Genomic DNA, 18,597 nt, shown 5'->3' with positions numbered 1-18,597 from the left:
CTTTTTTTTTTTGGCCAATTAAATCAGGGGATGATTAGGTGGCAAGTTTTTTTTGCGAGAGCCAGATCTGGGATTTTTGCCAGGACACGTGAGACGAGATTCATTAGCCGCACCTCCCCGAGCGGTGGGCGCTGTCGGAGAAAGATCCTTTGCCTCCTGTGATCCTCTGGACTTTTCTTTTCATTGGAGAGAAGTGCAGCCTCACTTGCAATGGCTGCCGTGTTCCTGTGTGTATGTCGGCCCGGTCATTAAAATACCCGGAAAGCCCGTAAAGTAGGCTGTGGTTATTAAAAATGGTTATTAAAAAAAAATATATATATATATATATAAATAAATAAATTAAAAAACGTATATTATGCACGTAAGTTAAAACGCCTCCCGTGCCAGTTCCCTGCGTTGTGATCGCTGTGAGATGAGTGGCCGATCTCGCACTGCGTCTCCTGCCCGGGGCGAGCGTAATGCGATGTTATTACGCGTCTGATACCGCCGGATTGATTCCCCATCGCCCTGCGGACGCCTCTGGCGTGCGGTTGACTCTGTTCCCGCCGAGCGCCTTGCGCCTGTCTCTCGACAGCCCCCCCCCCCCCCCCCCCTTATCAGGGGTGATTTATTGCGTTTTCGTTTCGCCCGCTGGATCATGCATATTTATACAGCTGGAGTTTTTTTTTTTTTTTTCTCCCCCGTCCTGGCTGGGCCCAAGTCAGATTAAGTTCCCGGCTCAAGGTTTTGCAAAGGAAGGCTTGCATCCCAAATTGGAATCCTCCGCCTCGCCGATGAGGCGCCCGAAGGACCTGTTCACCGCTTTGCCCTGACCACCCGACCCCACCCCACCAGCTCCCCCAGCCCCCCCATCTCCCCCAGCCCCCCTTCCACACCAGCTACTACTCATTTAGCTGGCCGGAATCAACCCTGTGTCCTTTACTGACGTCATTAAGGCTTAGTCTGTCGCTCACAGATACGGAGTGAGTGCTCTCTGATCCCTGGAGAGAGCTGTAGTCTCTAGTTCAGGGTCTTAACAGCTGCAGTGAGTTACATTACCTTCATTTCATTTGCTTTTATCCAAAGCGACGTACAAAAAATTGCATTTCATGATCGTAGACAACTGCTGAACACGGGTTCAGTAAGGTACAATTACTTATTTTGTACAGCTATTTCTAGCCGAGAACAATGAACACTATTCTGGTCTAACATCTGCAAAGCCAACTAGGCAGAAGAAGTTTGCCGTTTCAGACGCTGTCCAGCTAACGCTAAACCTGACTTTATTGTCGGGGTCCCGCTCAGTTACTGTAGCCTTCGCTGCTGCGCACAGGTTGCCGTGCGACTCTGTGCGGTGCTCGGGTTTGCAGTTTAACAGGTTGACCGGGTGACCGGGCTTGCGGTCAGACCAGCAGGCTCGGGTCCGAACAGTCGAAGCGGTCACACGGACCTTCAGCTTTGACGTCGGCCTTTTGATGATGCCGTTTCCACGGATACGTACCCCGTCGCCCGCTTCGCGCAGGAAGTGCGCTGCGAGCGAGGGGAGGGCCGGGCTTTTTTTTTAAACTGCGGAGTGAAGAAGGGGAACGGTGGATGTTCCCTCCTGGGGAATTGTGAGTCACCGGGGATGACGAATAGCAGACCGCACTCGGTGCGAATGACAGATCGCTGTTATTAAGACACGGAAGAATGTGTTTCTGTGGATGAAACGGCCTGCATCTGACAGCAGTCCAAGGCCCTGCTATTTTCTCATTTAATTGCATTCACGATTTCTGTTTGCAGTCATTTTCTAACGCGCCCTCTCTTCATATTGCGTAGTTTTATCTCCCCTCTCTCCCAGAAGCCCTGATTTTTTATCTTACTGTACCTACAGGGTGCTTTTAAAGGAAGACAGATTAATTTAATCTGCTACTGTACTGTGTTTTACTGCTCTTTAAGGGAAAATACCTGTACGGAACAGAAGAGAACAGATTCTCTGTGTGGATTGTGAGCACGAGTTCCATTTATGGATGGTTGGGTTGGCTAGATTTGTTTCTGTGGAGCAGAAATTGTATAATTTTTCATGCCTATCGGGATACATTTTAATTGCAGCGTTCCCATCACAACCGACCCATGGAGTGTTATATTGCATATTTGATTCCCTCAAGTCACCCTTGCTGGATCATTTTGAGGCAGACTTTAGCCTTATTACCTTGTATGAAAGCTCCTTTACACAGAGTTCTCTTAACCCTTTAAGGTGCGAGGTCACATGTGTGATCAGAATGTTCTTTACTGAACATTCCAGTGCTGATGTCACAGTCACTGCTGATAGTTGAAAGCAACAGTACACCTTGTTATATTTTTGAAAAGGCATTTAAAAAAAAAAAAGGTTTCAAAGGGTTAAACTCTGAGGTGTAATAAAGCCTAGCACAACCAAAACCAATGAGCAGCTGTCTGTGTGCATTACGGACCAATAACCTTCAAGCTTGGGGGTCAAAGGTTAAAATCCCTGAAAGCGTTTACAGAGAAATGTCATGGGTTCCTTCCCCAATACGAGAGAATACGAATGAGCACAATTCGCTATGTGCCTCCTTGTGACCTCTGACCTTCATGTGCTAAAGGGGTGGGGGGGTGGTTTGGGACAAGCGTGAATCTCGTGTTCCGTGCTGATCCCCCTGGGATGACCCTGCCTACTGGTCCCAGTCACCCCGGTTCCGCTTCTGAGGGTCGAGGGTTCCCCAGGGTTCCTGAGCCCAACCCGCTAACTCGCTATCCCGCTAACCCGCTGCTTCTCTGTCCGCAGATGAAGGCTACTACCAGAGCGGGAAGTTCCACTTCGAGATCGACGTCCCCGAAGCCTACAACATGGTGGTGAGTGGCGCTGGCGCCTGACCTTCATTTAAAAAAAAAAAAAAGGGGGAGGAGTCCACCTGTCACCGACAGGGCGTGGAAGGCGGGGCCTGGCGATGAGATTTCAGGGTGTCAGCAATGCATCTTCCTGCTGTCGTTTCACCAGGGGGAAATTAACGAGGGAGGCAATACTCAAATTACCCTGCTTGTGAAAAGGGCACAAGCAGCCTTAGCAAACAGCGATAGCGCCGCGGTGGCGTGAGTTATGTCCCGCGTGCCGGTTCCCGTTTGTTTTTGTTTGTTCGAGGTGCGGGGGCGCGCCAGGCGCTGACCGGCAGCCCGCTGAGCCCGCTGGCGGGCGAGACGAACGGGCAAACAGGCAAAAAAAATAAAATAAATAAACGCCGACAGCCGTACGTCTCCCGCCTGTCTCAGGATGTGATTAAAGCTCGCGCGCAAACACAGATCGATAGCCGCGGCAATAAACCATAACGATAACGATCCATCGTTTCCTAGCAGACGCTCCAGAGAATGCTTTATTTTTTTTTTTTCTTCTTCTTCTTCCGTTCAACGTCAGTCAATTCAAGCGCTCCTGCTCTGTCCCGATCCCCGGTTATAATTCAAATGGCACAATTGAGCACGCGTTTTACGATTAGTCCACTATATAAATTTTGCCTGAAACTGATCCTAATGACAGGCACTGCTATTCATCCTACTGCTGTCTCTGTAGGAGATACTTGTACTTTGTGTTAAAGGGAAGTATTTTCTTTTATAACATTGTAGCGGACATGCCACTACTTCTGATAGTGGGGCACCAAAATGTAGACGATATACGTCAATATCCTTACAGGTGTCGGCAGCATGTAATAATCAGTCTCATGAATTAAACTATAAATTGCCAATTCAAATTAATGAATGTGGTAGGGGGCGTGGTTAAATGAGTCACTGAGGTGGACATATGGGCTTCGTAGTTCAGTGTCGTTTGTAGGCCATGGTACCTACTACATCTGTGGTAAAAAAAAGAATAAGATCTTGTTCCTGGCAGCCTTACTGGAATAACGTTATTCAGCCCGCCAACCATCAGAGTGGTGAGTCAGTCGTGCCATTGCTTTATAGGAGACAGTGTCATTTTCCAGGGAGTTTCTGAGGAAGAAAAGCGAATTTTCCGCAGACAGAGAGGGGTTACGTCCTCATTTACCCCCTGTTTCCCCGTACGGGACCTCCTGTGAGCAGCGGAACGTCCCCTCACACGCAGCTTAAACAGTCTCCGCCCCGCCGTACAGCGCGGTTCCTGAACACATCCAGTCACGCAGCGGCGGTAACGAGGCGTAATTGGAAACGAGATTAGCGGCGATCGGCTCGCCTGTGAGTGAGGTGCAGGTGAGTGTGCTGAAGGATGTAAGTAAACGCGGGTGAGAGAGCGTGACCGCGGCAGGATTTATCCCCCCCCCCTCCCTCCACCCCTGCCGACATGTACCCGGCAGGATGTGATTGGCAGCCTGGAAGCCCCGCCCCCTTCTCTGCGGCTGCGTTTTTAAAGGAAGTCCAAAAAACGGGAGGGGAGACGTGGGCATTCTGAAAGGATCTCTGAGCCTTTGATTGGGCTGGGGGGGGGGGGGGGCAGGGGCAGGGGGTGCTGACTGGCCCCAACCCCCCTCCCCCTTCATGTGCATTCTGGGTCGTGCATGAAGGGGCTGCGCTTCCTCCTCCTCCTCCGCCCCCACCCCCCACCCTCCTCCGCCCCCTCCCCGCGCCCGGGGCGTGTCGTTCCAGGTTGTCACCGTGGAAACGGGCCGAACATAGCAGGCCTTCATCGGGACGGGGTGCGGCGGTTCCCTTCTTTGTCCCTCCACCCCATTCCCGTCCCCCGAGCGCGGGACCCGAGGGAAGGAGGCGAAACCCCAAAAGAACCCGCCCGCGCCCCTGCCTGAGCCCCGGAACCTCGCCGCTGCGTGCCCATCCCCCGTTTAATCCCTCCCCCCCCCCCTCTCTGTTTGTGTTCCAGCCCCCCAAAGTGAAGTGCCTGACCAGAATATGGCACCCCAACATCACAGAGACCGGAGAGATCTGCCTCAGGTAACCCCAGCGTCCAGAACCCCAGGCGTGTGTCATCGCTTTTGGCCCGAGAAAAGATAATGACATTAAAATTTTAAAAGCACATTACTTTCTGGTCTGATTAAAAAAAAATAAAAAATCATTATTTTAACGTGTCAGTGAGAGACATGGAAGTGGCACAGATAACGTTTCATCAATGCTCCACCAACGTTCCAGCAACGTTACGTCTGTGTCTTGGCATGCAGCGCAATGCCCGGGTGAGGGAGGCCAGGCCGGAACGAGCCGGTCTCAGGCGGTTCTGGTGCCAGCTTTGCCACCGGAGGCCTGGCAGTGCCAGACGAGATGCCAGCTGTCATGATAATGACAGCAGATGGTGAATGGTTAGCAGTGAGAGGCCACTCCTCTCCAAACTCTTCTTTCTGCGACTCTCACCCTCTCTCTGTCGCTCTCTCTCTCTCTCTTTCACTCTGTTTCTCCCTCTCTCTCTTTCTCTCCATTTCTCTGACTCTCACCCTCTCTCTCTCACTCTGTCTCTCCCTCTCTCTCTTTCTCCATCTCTCCCCCTCTCTCCATGTCTCTCTTTCTCACTCTGTTTCTCCCTCTCTCTCTTTCTCTCCATTTCTCTGACTCTCACCCTTTCTCTCTCACTCTCTCTCTCTCTTTCACTATCTCTGCCTCTCTTTCTCTCCATCTTTCTCCCTCTCTCTGTCTCTCTCACTCTTTCACTCACTTTCTCTCTCTCACTTTCTCTGTCTCTCTCACTCTCTTTCTCTCTTTCCCTCTCTTCCTCTCTCTCTCTCACGCTAGAATTTGAATGCCACAGCATTGATGTCTGTTTGAACCGCATTGGTGGAGCTATTGATGTATGTCAGCAGATGAAAACAAATATTGACATGTTACATCCTACTCTGAAAAGTCTTGAATAAATCATGGGAAAATTGCACTGTGTGTAAAAAGGGAGTCACAAGCTAATTGTGTTCCAGCAGTGACTCAAGGAGAAGGGAAAATATTTGACAGAAACTGTACGACAGTATATTTTACAAGTTGTTCAATTGAATACAGGGAAGGGCGAAACCGTATTGTGAATATAGTGCATGTTTTTTTGAATGTTTTTTTTTTTTTTTTTACATTAATATTTTTACAGCAGCCTGTAAACATTTTCAGAATGTATTGTAATCTGTTGTCTGTGATCCGTCTTCAGGCCTGTGCCTGGTATACAAGACGTTATTTCAACTGTATTCCTATTGAATATATAGTGGCCTAAGATGCAGTGCCCTCCTTAACGTTGCCTTGGAATAAAAACACCCTTTAATAAAAGCTGAGAATCGGCACTTTTTGAATACAAATCTAAAATTGTGGAGTACAGAGCAACATCATGAAAAAAATATGCCTCTGTCCCAAAACATTATGGAGGGCACTGCGAGTATGTCATAAAGTCCTGGATTTAGTTGGAGGATCACATCAAGCACGGCTGTCTAATAAATATTAAGTATAATTGGCTGCCTAATAAATTTTAAGTATTTTCGGCGAAACATTTTGACCCAGGCCCTGAGAAGGAAGTAATTCAGCCCTGCGGAATGACAGGGAGTCGGCGTGAGGCGCATTTTGGGCAGCTGAGTCCTGCCTGTTTACGTGTCTCATGACCCATTTCCCTGCACCCCTCCACCCCTCCCCCCCCCCCCCCCCCCCCGACCCATTTCTGTGCCCCCCCCCCCCCCCCTCCTGGTAGCAGAGTTGAGATCCGCTTCCCCTGAAGAGGCAGAACATGGCAGTCTTGTCAGTACAGGGGGCTGTTGTTATGCATGCTTGGGAGAGTCCTACGGGCCATAGCAGAAGAGTCACGTGCCCTCCTGAACAGGAGTACTCACGTCTGCTTGCTGGCTTGGGCTAAATGCACCTTCCGTATGCAGCTTCCGGTTGTATATAGCGAGAAAGGGGGGGGACATCTATTTTTCCAAATTCATTGATAAAACGGAGAGGAGTACATTTCCTGATGAGTAATTTGGCGCTAATTACCCAGCGGACTCGCTGACGAACACGCTGCAGTAAGGGGGGGGAACTCATTTCCTCTGTTGCCATCGATCTGTGCTCTTCGCTGGTGTTCAGTGGAGAGCGCCCCTCGCAGGGCGAAGCTCCTGTCAGCAGCCCTGTGCTGGAGCAAACGTGGGTAAAAACCAGCCTCTTTCTCCCCTCCCCTCTTTCAACAGCTTGCTGCGGGAGCATTCCATCGACGGCACGGGGTGGGCTCCGACCAGGACGCTGAAGGTGAGTCTTTTGCCCCGCCCGGTTCTCACCGCGGTCCTCGTTCTGCGTCTCTCCGGTGTTTGGCTTAACTGGGATGAGTGGCCCTCTCAGCTAAGCCTCTGAAAGGCAGAGTAGATTTTCTTCAAATGCTTTTCCAAAATTCAAAAGGCAGTGTTCCAGGACTCATCGCTTTCAACCACCAGCAGTGATTGTGACATCAGCATTGGAATGTTCCGTTAAGAACATTCTAATCGCATAATTGTGACCTCACAGCTTAAAGGGTTTGAAGGCCCTTTGAGTCCCTCCCACCAGTCCACCTGCATAGAAATGCGTAGAACTTTCTGGAATCATTCCGCTTCATTTTAGCAGGGAGACCCGAACCATCACCAAAGAAGAGCGGATTGAAGGATAATCGGCTTATTCGGTGGTCCTCCAGAGCATTGTGGGCGATCGGGGGCCGGGACTTCCAGTCAGTACGGGCTGAAATTTCCCTTCCACAGGTCTTTATAATGGCCGGCTTTGAGGAAGAATGAAGTCTCCTTTAATGGAGCTCCCTGATATCCCTCCTTTGTGTGGTCTCTATCAGTCCCCTAAATCTCCACTCTGCTTTCTTACCCGATGTACTGAGAGAGGCCGTATCAGTGGACAGCATTATATATATATATATATGTATATATATATAATGCTGATAGGTGAAAGCTGGCCTCCTCTTATTGGCTAGAGTAAGATGAATCTGTGTGTGCTTTTGGTTATCTCTGCATGAAAAGACCAGATTCTAGTTGCTTGCCAAGGAGGTTGTATAATGGATATAAATAGTGTACTTTTATCCACGTTTATCACAGGCATAGAGGAGCGGTCCAGTGCTCTACGGTCAGGCACGTGGCATCAGCTAAGGTGGACCAATAGGGGGCAGTGTTTCTCCTAGGCAGAGAAAGGCAAGGACAGTTGGCTGTTATGGGTTTTTTTTTTTTAATGAACGCTACACTGTGACAATGTTAAGGTCATTAAGGTCTGCAAAAATGTCCTTCTTTTCCTAAGCTTCAAATTAACCCCAACTTGAAGGTCTTTGCATATATATATATATATATATATATATATATATCAGTGGGAGAATCAGTGGTGGCCCCCAGCTAAGGCCCTGCAAAGGCTTGTTTATGTGTCTGTGCTGTGCTGTGTCCTGTTGTGATTGGACACGTTTAGCAGGGTCGAACTGCCGAAACTCACCAGGGGAGAGACGCCGGCTTCTCGAACCCAACCTCGCTTCACACACAGCTGCGGTTTCAGACCCCGCGGCGTCCTGGTTTATTTTGCTGACCGGACCCCTTCGTTCCGGGGTCTACAGCCCTGTTCCTGGAGAGCCGCAGGCCCGGCTGGGTTTTTTTGGGGGGCTTTTTTTTTTTGCTGTTACTCTACTGTAATTAATGAATCGATCGGAGTAGCCGATGACGCAGTTTGCTCATTTCACCCAGTTACTCTGGTTTCTGAACTGGGTGCTGATTTTAAGGTTTAGCACGAAAAGCGGCAGAGCTTGTGGCTCTCCAGGTGCAGGGATGCCGACCCCAGCCTTAATTAATGCCCGTGGAGACTGTGCGTCACCTGCCAGCTGCGCTGATACCTGCTGGTTATGCTCCAGCAGAGACCACTGCTGCTCATCTCTCTGAATTCGCTCTTATGAACTTTGCCCTCAGTTCGCACGGTCATGTTGCCGTGTGCCCGTCTGTTTCTTTTCGTGTTTGTACGCCGCCCCTGTCCTCTCTGTGTCCGTCCTCTTTGTTCCGTCGGGAGCTGGGAACGTTTAAAAAGCCGCAAGCGCTCGAGATTATTCGCTGAATTGCGGGTTCGACAGATCAGAGGGAGGGTGTCAGCGCGGCTGCTTTGTGTTTCGCACCTTGTGACGTGTCGACAGCGGGCCTGGTGATGAGCCAATCCCCACGGTCTGGGGGACAGTTTTTATTTCTATTTACCACGCGCAGTTTTTTTATGCATTTACTCCAGTTATGTTTATGTGTGTGTGTGTGTGTGTGTGTGCGTGCGCATGGGGTGTGTGTGTGTGTGTGTGTGTGCGTGCGCGTGCATGTGGTGTGTGTGTGTGTGTGTGTGTTTAGAAAAGAAAACATCTGTAAGGCGTTATGGTATTTTTAGAATTGGCTAATCATGGAAAGTATGAATGCTGTGTAATCACGTGTAATCAGCAGGAATACCAATCCCACCATTTTGTGAGCTGTTTCAGGTCTAACGTACGGGTGCAAGATGGGGCCAGGTCACGGGGCAGGTCATGTGACGGCTGCTGTACCCTGTTACGGGGTTAAGGGGTCGACGCGAGCGCCGCTTCCAATTGGCCCAGAGGCGCCGTTGCCATGGGAGCGAGACTGGCAGGGGCTAATGGAAGCGTGTGTCACGTGGCACCGCCTCCCAGTGACATGGCCGCCGAGCGGAGAACAGGGCCCGTTTCATTTCTTAATCAACGGTCATTTAATTAGGACCCCCGGCCTGCTCTCTCTCACTCTGTTGATCCCCATTAAATTGAGCTCTGATATTGTTGTTGATGATGGTAATTTTTTTTAAAAACTCTATTAAATGACTCCCGAAGAAATTACATGAACCGTAAATTGACCCGGGTTAATTGTTAACCGCTATGCAGTCGGGCTGAAATGTCAAAACACAGTCCCTTTGCTGCTTGCTTAGCGTACGAAATTATTAGAAATGATTCATTTTTCTTATTTTTGGCACCACACCTGTTGCTACATACAGCAAGTATAATGTACTGATTTAAACCAATATATCAAGCCACGACAGCAACTTTCTCATCACACTCAGGTTTAAGACAATCTGTACAGTAATCCGCACCATTACAGTAGATATAATTAACACTGATACCACCGTAGTCACCAGAACCTGTACCATTACAGCAGGGGCTTTTCTACCTTTTCTGATCCTGGGACGCCCACCCAGGCTGAAAGGCACCCAGGGGTCCTACTAAACCACAATCATCGGCGATGGTAGTCGAGTGAGAGGGACAGTCCTGAGTGGATTTATTTAGATGCACTGTATATATTATGGTCTGTTTTCGGGCTCACGCCACCCGTGTGTGGATATATCGCAAGGCAAGCTGTTCCACCTTCCAGCGAACACCTTGATGTTCACCTGGATGCATTAGCGAAACAGCACAGGCTCTGTGTGTCTAGACCAGGGCTGTCCAACCTTATCCGATAAAGCCGATGTGGGTGTTTTTTTTTTCCCCAGCGCTGCTAAGACCCCCGATTCTGCTTATCGGGGTCTTGATTGAAGACCGTGCTTGGTCACTTAGTTGAATCGTAGTGCTGGACTCAAGCAAAAACCTGCACCCAGGCTGTTGGTATAAGATTGGCTGCCCCTGACCTGTGTAGTTTGTATACGCTCTGTCGGAATTCCACCTCCTTTGCCAGAGTTCCGCTGAACTGCTTGTGATTGGCTCGTCTGTCTCCCAGACCAGCCGGTGCTGGCAGATGATTGGTTAGTCATTATGAGGTCATCGCCCCCCCCCCCCCCCCGCGCTTGCTCTCCCGCCCCCTCTGCCCCCCATTACACACCAGAGTTCATTTCCTTGGCGCTTCCTCTGCCTGTGAATTGGTCAAATTAGCATCGGAAAGAGGAGCGCGTCTCCGTCCAGAATTCTGCGTCTGGTGTGTAATTACCGGAGTGACATTGGGTCGTAGTGAGTAATGCTCGGATGCTGCCCTTTGATAGTTTTGCTTTTGCCGCTCTGATTGAGCTCTTGAGAGCCCTGAAGAATAGCTTATCTCTTGCACGATGTGTGTTTTATGAAAGAAATACCAATGCAGTGACAAAGGTTGTGGGAGTGCGCAGTGTTACGGAGATTTTCTTAACTGGTTGTCTTGGTGTCATTGAATTTCATGTATTAGCCTATATTGTATGGTTGATTTTATTTTAATTTTTTTTTTTGTTTTCCAATGCACATCTGAGCTAGGGCTAGGTGACATGGCCTTTTTTATTGATAATGATAATTATTATGAAAAGCAGTGTTGAATAAGACATGAATATAAATACATTTTTTTTAACTTCTGGGGCACTTTCTGCTGATTGTTTCATTTGCTTTGGTTCAAATCAGGGTCGAGTTGTTACTGTGTTGGGTTGTTATTGTGTTGGGTTGCTACTGTGTTGGGTTGTTATTGTGTTGAGTTGTCATTGTGTTGGGTTGTTACTGTGTTGGGTTGTTATTGTGTTGGGTTGTTATTGTGTTGAGTTGTTATTGTGTTGAGTTGTCATTGTGTTGGGTTGTCATTGTGTTGGGTTGTTACTGTGTTGGGTTGTTATTGTGTTGGGTTTTTGGCTTTGGTCAGGACCCCCCCAGGCCTCGATACACACAGAACACACTTAGCAGTTGATCAGGCGGGTTGTTTGTTCCCAGGTTGGAATTTGGTGGAGCAAACTCTCCACAGAAGAATGTTTTCTGATTGCGCTGCATGGGCTTTGATTGCATGTTAATATCTTATCGTTTCTGATGTTGCGTTGATATTCTCTCCAGTTGAGAGAAAACTGTGCTGTTTCACACCCCAGCGTTTACAAAACTTGGAGGGGTTCAGATCTCACCCCTCACGCGTGCCCTGCCCCCCCGCCACCCCCCCCCCCCCCCCGTCCCGTCCCGTCCCGTCCCCAGAGGCTGGCCCTGAACCGTTATGAAAGTGGTTTGAGTTTCTCCACAAGCACAAAGAAAGCCACATGGGGAGGAAAAATACTGGCTACAAACTCTTCTCTGGGGGTTGGGGTGGGGGGGCGTTGGGGGGTTGGAGGGGGGGGGGTACCACTGGAGATTCACTTTAGACTCCCTCAGGTGTTTTGCTGTCAGGCTCTCTGAAGCGTGCAGTTCTGCAGTAACATTATTTGACAGCTATTTCAGTGGAGGAAATGGGTAGGAGGACCTACTGCCATAAATGAAACATTAAAATAGACTTTTTTTCCCCATAGTGCATCCTGTAAAATAGGCTCATTAGACAGCAAAGCAGTTCCAACATTTTTTTTTCTTTCTTTCGTGGACCCCAAAGGAACCTCTGCTTTTGAGGCTGCCGGACCGTGGGCACTGTGGGTCATTTCTATACCTGCGTTTTATAAGCCGCCAGTAACCGCGAACGAACACTTCATAAAGGACGAATCGTTTCCAGAGGCACCTCAGCGACTGAATGCTTCTCCTGCGTCGTGTCACCCTCCGACCGCCCTGACGCTGCTGCTGTTGGCCAAGCGCACGGTGCTCTCTCTCCTCCTGCTCTTTGTGTGGGAGACGCCCGAAGGCGAAGTCACACACCCCCCGAGATCGCTTCCTCCGAACCGTCGCTCATAACATCTGTCGGGATGAAATTATTCACATTTTTTTTTTTTTCGAGTGCTGCCAGGCTGAGTCGCGCCTGATAATCGCGTGCGGCGGCAGTGCTGACAGGACACCCGGAGGCTCATGGGAAAATCCCGCCGCTCGTTAGGAAGCGGAGTGACTGACAGCTCGCGGGATCGATTCTAAACCGCGCCGGGCCGCGGGGTCGTAGTCAGCCACTCGGCGTGTCAGCGAGCGCTCCTGCGCTCGGGGAGCCGAACAGAATTCCTGCTGGTCATGTGACAGGCCGGTCATGTGACAGGTCGGTCATGTGACAGGCCGGTCATGTGACAGGCCTGTTGCCTCTGACTCGGGTTCCATGCCCCGGCAGGGTTCGGGTTCGGTGGTTTTTTTTCGCGTTCGCTTGACTCGAGCACTCCGCTCCATGGCCCCCCCCCAACCCCCCGCCCCCACTCTCCGCCATACGCGCCCCCCCACCCCGTTTCCCACGGCGACAGCCGCCCGACTTTTCAATTACACGGCCCGCTGGCCACAGAAGCGACTCAGTCAACACGTCCTGCTGAACACGGGGCCCGCTCCGTCAACGCCTCCTCCTGAACCCGTGTGCTCGACACCCCTCCGCCGAGCGTGTGTCACTTCCTGTGCGGGGAGGACTCGAGTGGCCTGTGGCCGGAGGCTGGAGTCGTCTCCATGGTGATGACGGATGGGATGTGATCCCCCCGGCTCTCCGCTGACAGGGGGGGGAAATCTGCTCGGCCTCTCCGGATGCTGCTGCTCTTCAGGGACACGTTAGGCTGATCAGTGCTCAGCCCCATAGAGCCCCCTGATCTCTGTAGAGCCCTGCACATGTCCCGCTGCAGGTGGAGAGGCATAATCACTGTGCTTTATCTGTGGACTTTGCTGCTCTGTGATTCACTCCTTTACTTTATTAGGCTCCTCCCCTACAGCACACTGATTGGCTGTAAACCTTACTCATGTCTACTTGATATTTCCCATTCATTAAAGATTTAATAATAATAATAATAATAATATTATTATTATTATTACTACTACTAGTAGTAGTAGTAGTAGTAGTAGTGGTAGCGGTAGCGGTAGTGGTAGTGGTGGTGGTGGTATGTGTGTGTGTGTCTGTGTAGGTACAGGCTTTGTGTGTGGTGAACATTTGGCACAAGTTCTCCTCAGTGACAGTGTACACACACCCACACACACACGGACACGCACATAGGCATACACACACTCAGTGTGACCTCACTCACTAGGCCCGAGGCCCTACAGTGAAGTGGAGAGAGTCACGATGTGTAGAATTTTTGGGGACGTTTGGCTGCTCGGAGCTGTCAGGAGGGTAATGATTTGTGGGGCGGGGGGCGGGGGGCGGAGGACGGGAGGGAGGAACGGGGCGCTTCGAGAGCTCGCTGCTCGCTGGAGTGGTTAGCGCCCGTTGCGAGGGGCTGGCGCGAGCAGCGGGGCGTTTCCAAAACGGCTCAATTTCTCACCCGCGTGCGCTGGCTGTGCTCAGCTGGTGTGACATTGCCGCCAGATTACAATTCAATTAGGAGAGGTTACAGGGGCCCCCGCAAACAGGATTCCACCACTGCTGTTTTAAGCGGGATATATAAACACGCCTTCTCCTCTGATCTCCGTTTGCAAAAGCACGGGCTCGTCCCGCCCCGCCCCGTCCCGCCCCGCCCCGCCCCCGCCCCGCCCCGTCCCGCCCCGCCCCGCCCCGTCCCGTCCCGCCCCGCCCCGCCCCTCCCCGTCCCGTCTCGTCGGGAGCGCGTGAGTCGCAGCGCGCTCTCACTTCCTGTTGTTTTGCATTCTGGGGCGAGCGTTCGCATCTCGTTAGCAGAAATACCGCAAGGGATGACACCCGGTGAAGTGAAACACTTTTCTAATTAGTCTGGGGTGAGGGAGAAGGAGCCCCCTTGAAGGTATTGAATTGGTCTCTGCCCAATTGGAATGCAAATCCAAAAGCCGTCAGTCACTACGGGGGTGACAGCGCCAGGACTGGCAGCCGCGACGGGGTTGGGCCCGGTGTTTTGCCGCGACAGAAAAGTTTCACTGTCGCCGTTGTTCACGGACGGACCTGGTGGCTGCCGTGCGCTGGCTGAGTTAGGATTTCTGTGGCGAAGAGAAGGTGCGTACAAACAGGCATCATGGAACCTGCAGTTTCCCTTGTCCCTCCTCTGAATCCCTCTCCGGTTTTGAGGTCGTATCGCACAGCCTCAGATCCAGGTGCTCTGTCGGTGACGCCTCCCCCCCCCCCCCCCCCCCCCCGACTTCCAGATTCACACCGCAGGGCAGCCGGGACAAAAAAGGAGACTAAGTACGTTGTCTACATTCGATCTTCCATTCCAAACAACTTTATTCCCTGTCTCCTCATGCAAGGTTTTTTCCTTGGAAGTGTGGCTGAATGCTAAATGAAAGATGACCCCCCCACACCCCACCCCCTCACTCTAGCTGCAGACACTCACCAGTGTCCTTAATGCCTGTGTCTAAAACATTCAAAAACTCCACTGCCAATGTTGGGCTCTTTAAACGAGCAGTCCGGTGACTAGGAACATAGTGAAATGTGTTTATTAATAGTTAATAACATGTTTATTAATAGTTAATAACATGTTTATTAATAGTTAATAAAATATGTATTCATATTTAATAACATATTTATTAAGGCTTTGTTCGCTTTCACTGCCGTGTGCTTTGTCCTAAAATGTATGTAGTTATCAGTCGACGCAACACAAGGAATGCAGCTTTTACTGAACTTAAAGGCTAAGTTATAAGTACCTGTAGTATCAGAAACAAAATGATTGGCGCTTGCTTGATTCCTAACGGCTGAGGTGAGAGCACAGGGGTTTAGTACAGGCCTCAGTACAGGTAGTGTCATCAGTGCAGGTGTATTCTCTTCACTACACCTGTGACCCTTCACACTGCCAAACACATTAGGCTTGGAAAGAGCTCTGACTGTGTATATTTCCGCTTTTCCAGAAGACTGGTCCATAATCCTGTCCGCTGTGCTGTCAGGCCTTGTGTCTTTTTTATTTAATGACCAAAGAGGCCGCCATCTTTGTTGGGATTCCTGAACCCGTGAAACCTTGTTGCTGTTTCTCGTGCTTCCTTTTCAACCATCAGATCTCGAGATTATCGTGGAACTGCTGTGTTGCTAATGATACTGATATCTGAAGAAAAATATTCTTCGCTTGTTCTTTCCACGTTTTATGAAATCAGCAGTTTATAGACCAAGAAAGTTATCTGTTTTTGTCAGGTTCACCTCTGGAACCCCTTAAAAAAAATGTAATCTCTAAGATGGATTGTACCAACGTCATCCTTACAACAGCTCTCATTACGGGAACATGATATTATAGTTTCAGGGAGGACAGGCACTTGATATATGAGCAATATGTTAATCCAGGGCTGGCCACCTGTTGTTTCATTATTAATTCATGTAATGTTATAGACGTCTGTTTTCTCTATTACTGAATGAGAGCAGCCTTGGGCGCTAAGCTTCACGTTGGGTTGCCTGTGGAACTGCGTCTTGCTTCGACCTTAGCTGACCTTGTCGTAGCCTGTTAGCTGTTAGCGCTGTTACAGTTGTGCGGTAATGGAAACATTTCCGACCACCCTTGTTCTCACTGACCTTTTTAAAACCGCCTGAGGTATGTTTGAATTCTGGCTGATATCCTCCACACCTTGAAGACATTAGTAATTACCGTTATCATTCGAAGGTCGTTGCTACTTCTTTTTTGGACTTTTCTTTTCTGTGTATTTAAGACGTTAGCATCGTGGCTGTTCCCCACCTGGAGGGATCAGGTGAAATTCCTCAGGATGTTTTTCATGGGGAAATGTATGATTGTATTTGTTGTGAATAAACACATCGTCGTTATGGTTGGCTGACCCTTCGATGTGTGCTTTTCTGAAGTATTCCCTGTAGCGCTCGGGTTGTTAAGAAGCCGGCCCAGGTCTGTGTGGCGCGTCCATTAGCAATGCAGATGGGTGTGTTGTCGGGGCCTTGCATACATTTCCAGGTGTCCCTTCGGATGCCCGTTTTTTTTTTTTTTTTTTTCCGTTTGTTTTTAATCATCATTTTCATTACGGATGTACGTTCTTGGGCCCGTCGTCATGGGGACTGGACAGTCGCCAAATGGGATTTTTTTTTTTTTTTCGCCATGGCAATTATGAAACCGTGCCCAAATTTCTCTATCTGCTGTGCGACACGTTCCACCGTGCGAATGAATAATCTTTAAAAGCGCGCGCAAGGCGAGCTGTTTAATCACTTTTACCAGTGTCCCCCTGTCCCCTGGACGAGGGGGATTTCTGAAGGGTAATTGTGTGAAAGAAAGTGAGAATTTCAGCGTTTTACTGCAGAATCTTTATGATTCGTGGAGGCACGCTGTCGCCGGTGAGGTACACTCATCCAAAGACATCGTCTAATCTTTTAGCGGGCAATTAAATCCCCGTCACCGGTGTTGCTTCAATCGTTTCTCATTGAAACGGTCGAACGGCCATTCTTTAGTACTGTAATACGATCTCCCATAATCATGTCAGCCCATGCTGAAAGCTAGCATAAGCCCTGTTAGATAGTTAGCGTATTTAGTGGCTGATTTGTGATGCTGTAAAAAGCGCTTCATTAATGCAGATTGACTGAATGTGTGGGAGGGGGGGGGGGGTGTGGGGGGGGAGGGTAGTGGGGAGACGAAGGAGAAAATGGGTTTTAATCCTTTTTCTTTGTGCTTGCCTTTAGGACGTGGTCTGGGGACTGAACTCCTTATTTACTGTAAGTACCACACCTTCTGCGCACGCCAGAAAACCGAAATCTGTACGGTTGTGAGACTTTTTAACATCACAGTTCCTGTAGCAGCCTATATGACATTATGACAAGTGTATGGCTGACGGAGGGGTGCCCTAATAAGGGTCATCAGGTTGAAAATCAGTTTAAAAAAAAAAAACTGGTTAGTTTGCCTCATCATGTTGAAGGGAGGAGAGGTTTCTCTAGCATAACTAACTAGTGTCCAACACTAAATTCCTAGGCTTTGCGGCAGGGCCCTTCTGTCTCCAGGCTCCGAACCTCCCAAGGACAACAAGTTTGAAATATAGCCTATAAGCTTGTAGCCTGTAAGTGTGCGTTGTTTGTGTGCCCGGTCCTGTTTTGGGCCTGAATGACCAGTTGAGCACAAAGATGTCCGACTCGTGGAGGACCGTATCCAACATTCCCCGAGCGCAATGCTGTCGGGCAGCGTCAGATACTGAGTCTCATCTCCTCTGGCTTGGGGAGTGACCTCCTGTAATTGGCTGAAGGAGGAAGACTGTTGACCATGGCATGTGGGCGGAGCTATGGCAGCAGAGCCAATGACGTGCCCTTCCTGACTGACTGCCTGTTAGAGACGCCGCAGCTCCGTGTCCGTCAGTGAGATGACCTCAAATAGCGCACGGTAGCCGTATTTACTACTGTGTTTTCCAATTTAATATCAGAAAAATAATAAATGAATAAAAAAATAATAACAATTATTATTATAGTTACTTCTCTAAGCTTTCTGGTACACTGAAGCCCACAGTAATATGCTGTTCTCTAAAGATTTGACTGCCAGATCATATTTAAGTGTGAAGGGGGTAATGTCTTACGCAGTGTTTTACATGGGTGGCTGTGTGGCCACATGACCCTGGCCTCCTCTCATTGGTGCTCGAGTGAGTCTCTTGCTGCACTCTGTCAGGCCTCCTTATCTGTGATCGACTGGAAGGGTCTGCACTGCAGTCAAAGGCTGCACAGAGGAGAGCACAGATCTGCTCACGTCCCCTTCTTTCCAGGGTCGGAAATAAACAGGGCCGGCGGGCAGAAATGCCCTCGTAACTCTCTAAATGCCCCAGCGACGGGGCAATAAAAAATAAAAAAAGCCTCTCGATCTGTATGAATACATTTTTCGTAATTTTGCCAGTTACCCCAAAGTGTTTTGGGGGTACAGCTGGGGACCAGGACCGGGAACAGATGTGGCAGGATGTTGGCCCTCTGTCAGTGGGTGTGTTTGTGCTGCCAGATTTTGCCCTGGGGCTACAGGTGCCTGCCCGTCTACTGGGCTAGTCCTGATTGGCCACAGTGGCACCTTTGGATGAGTGCGCACCACCGTTTCCTTGGTAACCCTTTTGCTCTTTATGGTCTGCAGTTACATACTTGAGCCCCCTTT

At 49.7% G+C, this 18,597-nt stretch overlaps 1 protein-coding gene across 2 annotated transcripts in view; it reads left to right on the top strand.

The window, feature by feature from the left end:
* Window positions 1-18,597, top strand: part of ube2f (ubiquitin-conjugating enzyme E2F (putative)) — a 70,569-nt gene that overhangs the window by 37,867 nt on the left and 14,105 nt on the right. For both annotated transcript variants that reach the window (XM_035411860.1, XM_035411859.1), the window contains exons 5-8: window positions 2,759-2,826; window positions 4,811-4,881; window positions 7,068-7,125; window positions 17,163-17,195. In XM_035411860.1, coding sequence (XP_035267751.1) covers window positions 2,759-2,826; window positions 4,811-4,881; window positions 7,068-7,125; window positions 17,163-17,195 — 230 coding nt within the window. The remainder of the gene's footprint in view (window positions 1-2,758; window positions 2,827-4,810; window positions 4,882-7,067; window positions 7,126-17,162; window positions 17,196-18,597) is intronic.

The sequence above is a fragment of the Anguilla anguilla genome, chromosome 3 (genome assembly GCF_013347855.1).
Source record: "Anguilla anguilla isolate fAngAng1 chromosome 3, fAngAng1.pri, whole genome shotgun sequence".
Lineage (NCBI taxonomy): Eukaryota > Metazoa > Chordata > Actinopteri > Anguilliformes > Anguillidae > Anguilla > Anguilla anguilla.
This window is presented reverse-complemented; position numbering and strand designations above follow the sequence as displayed.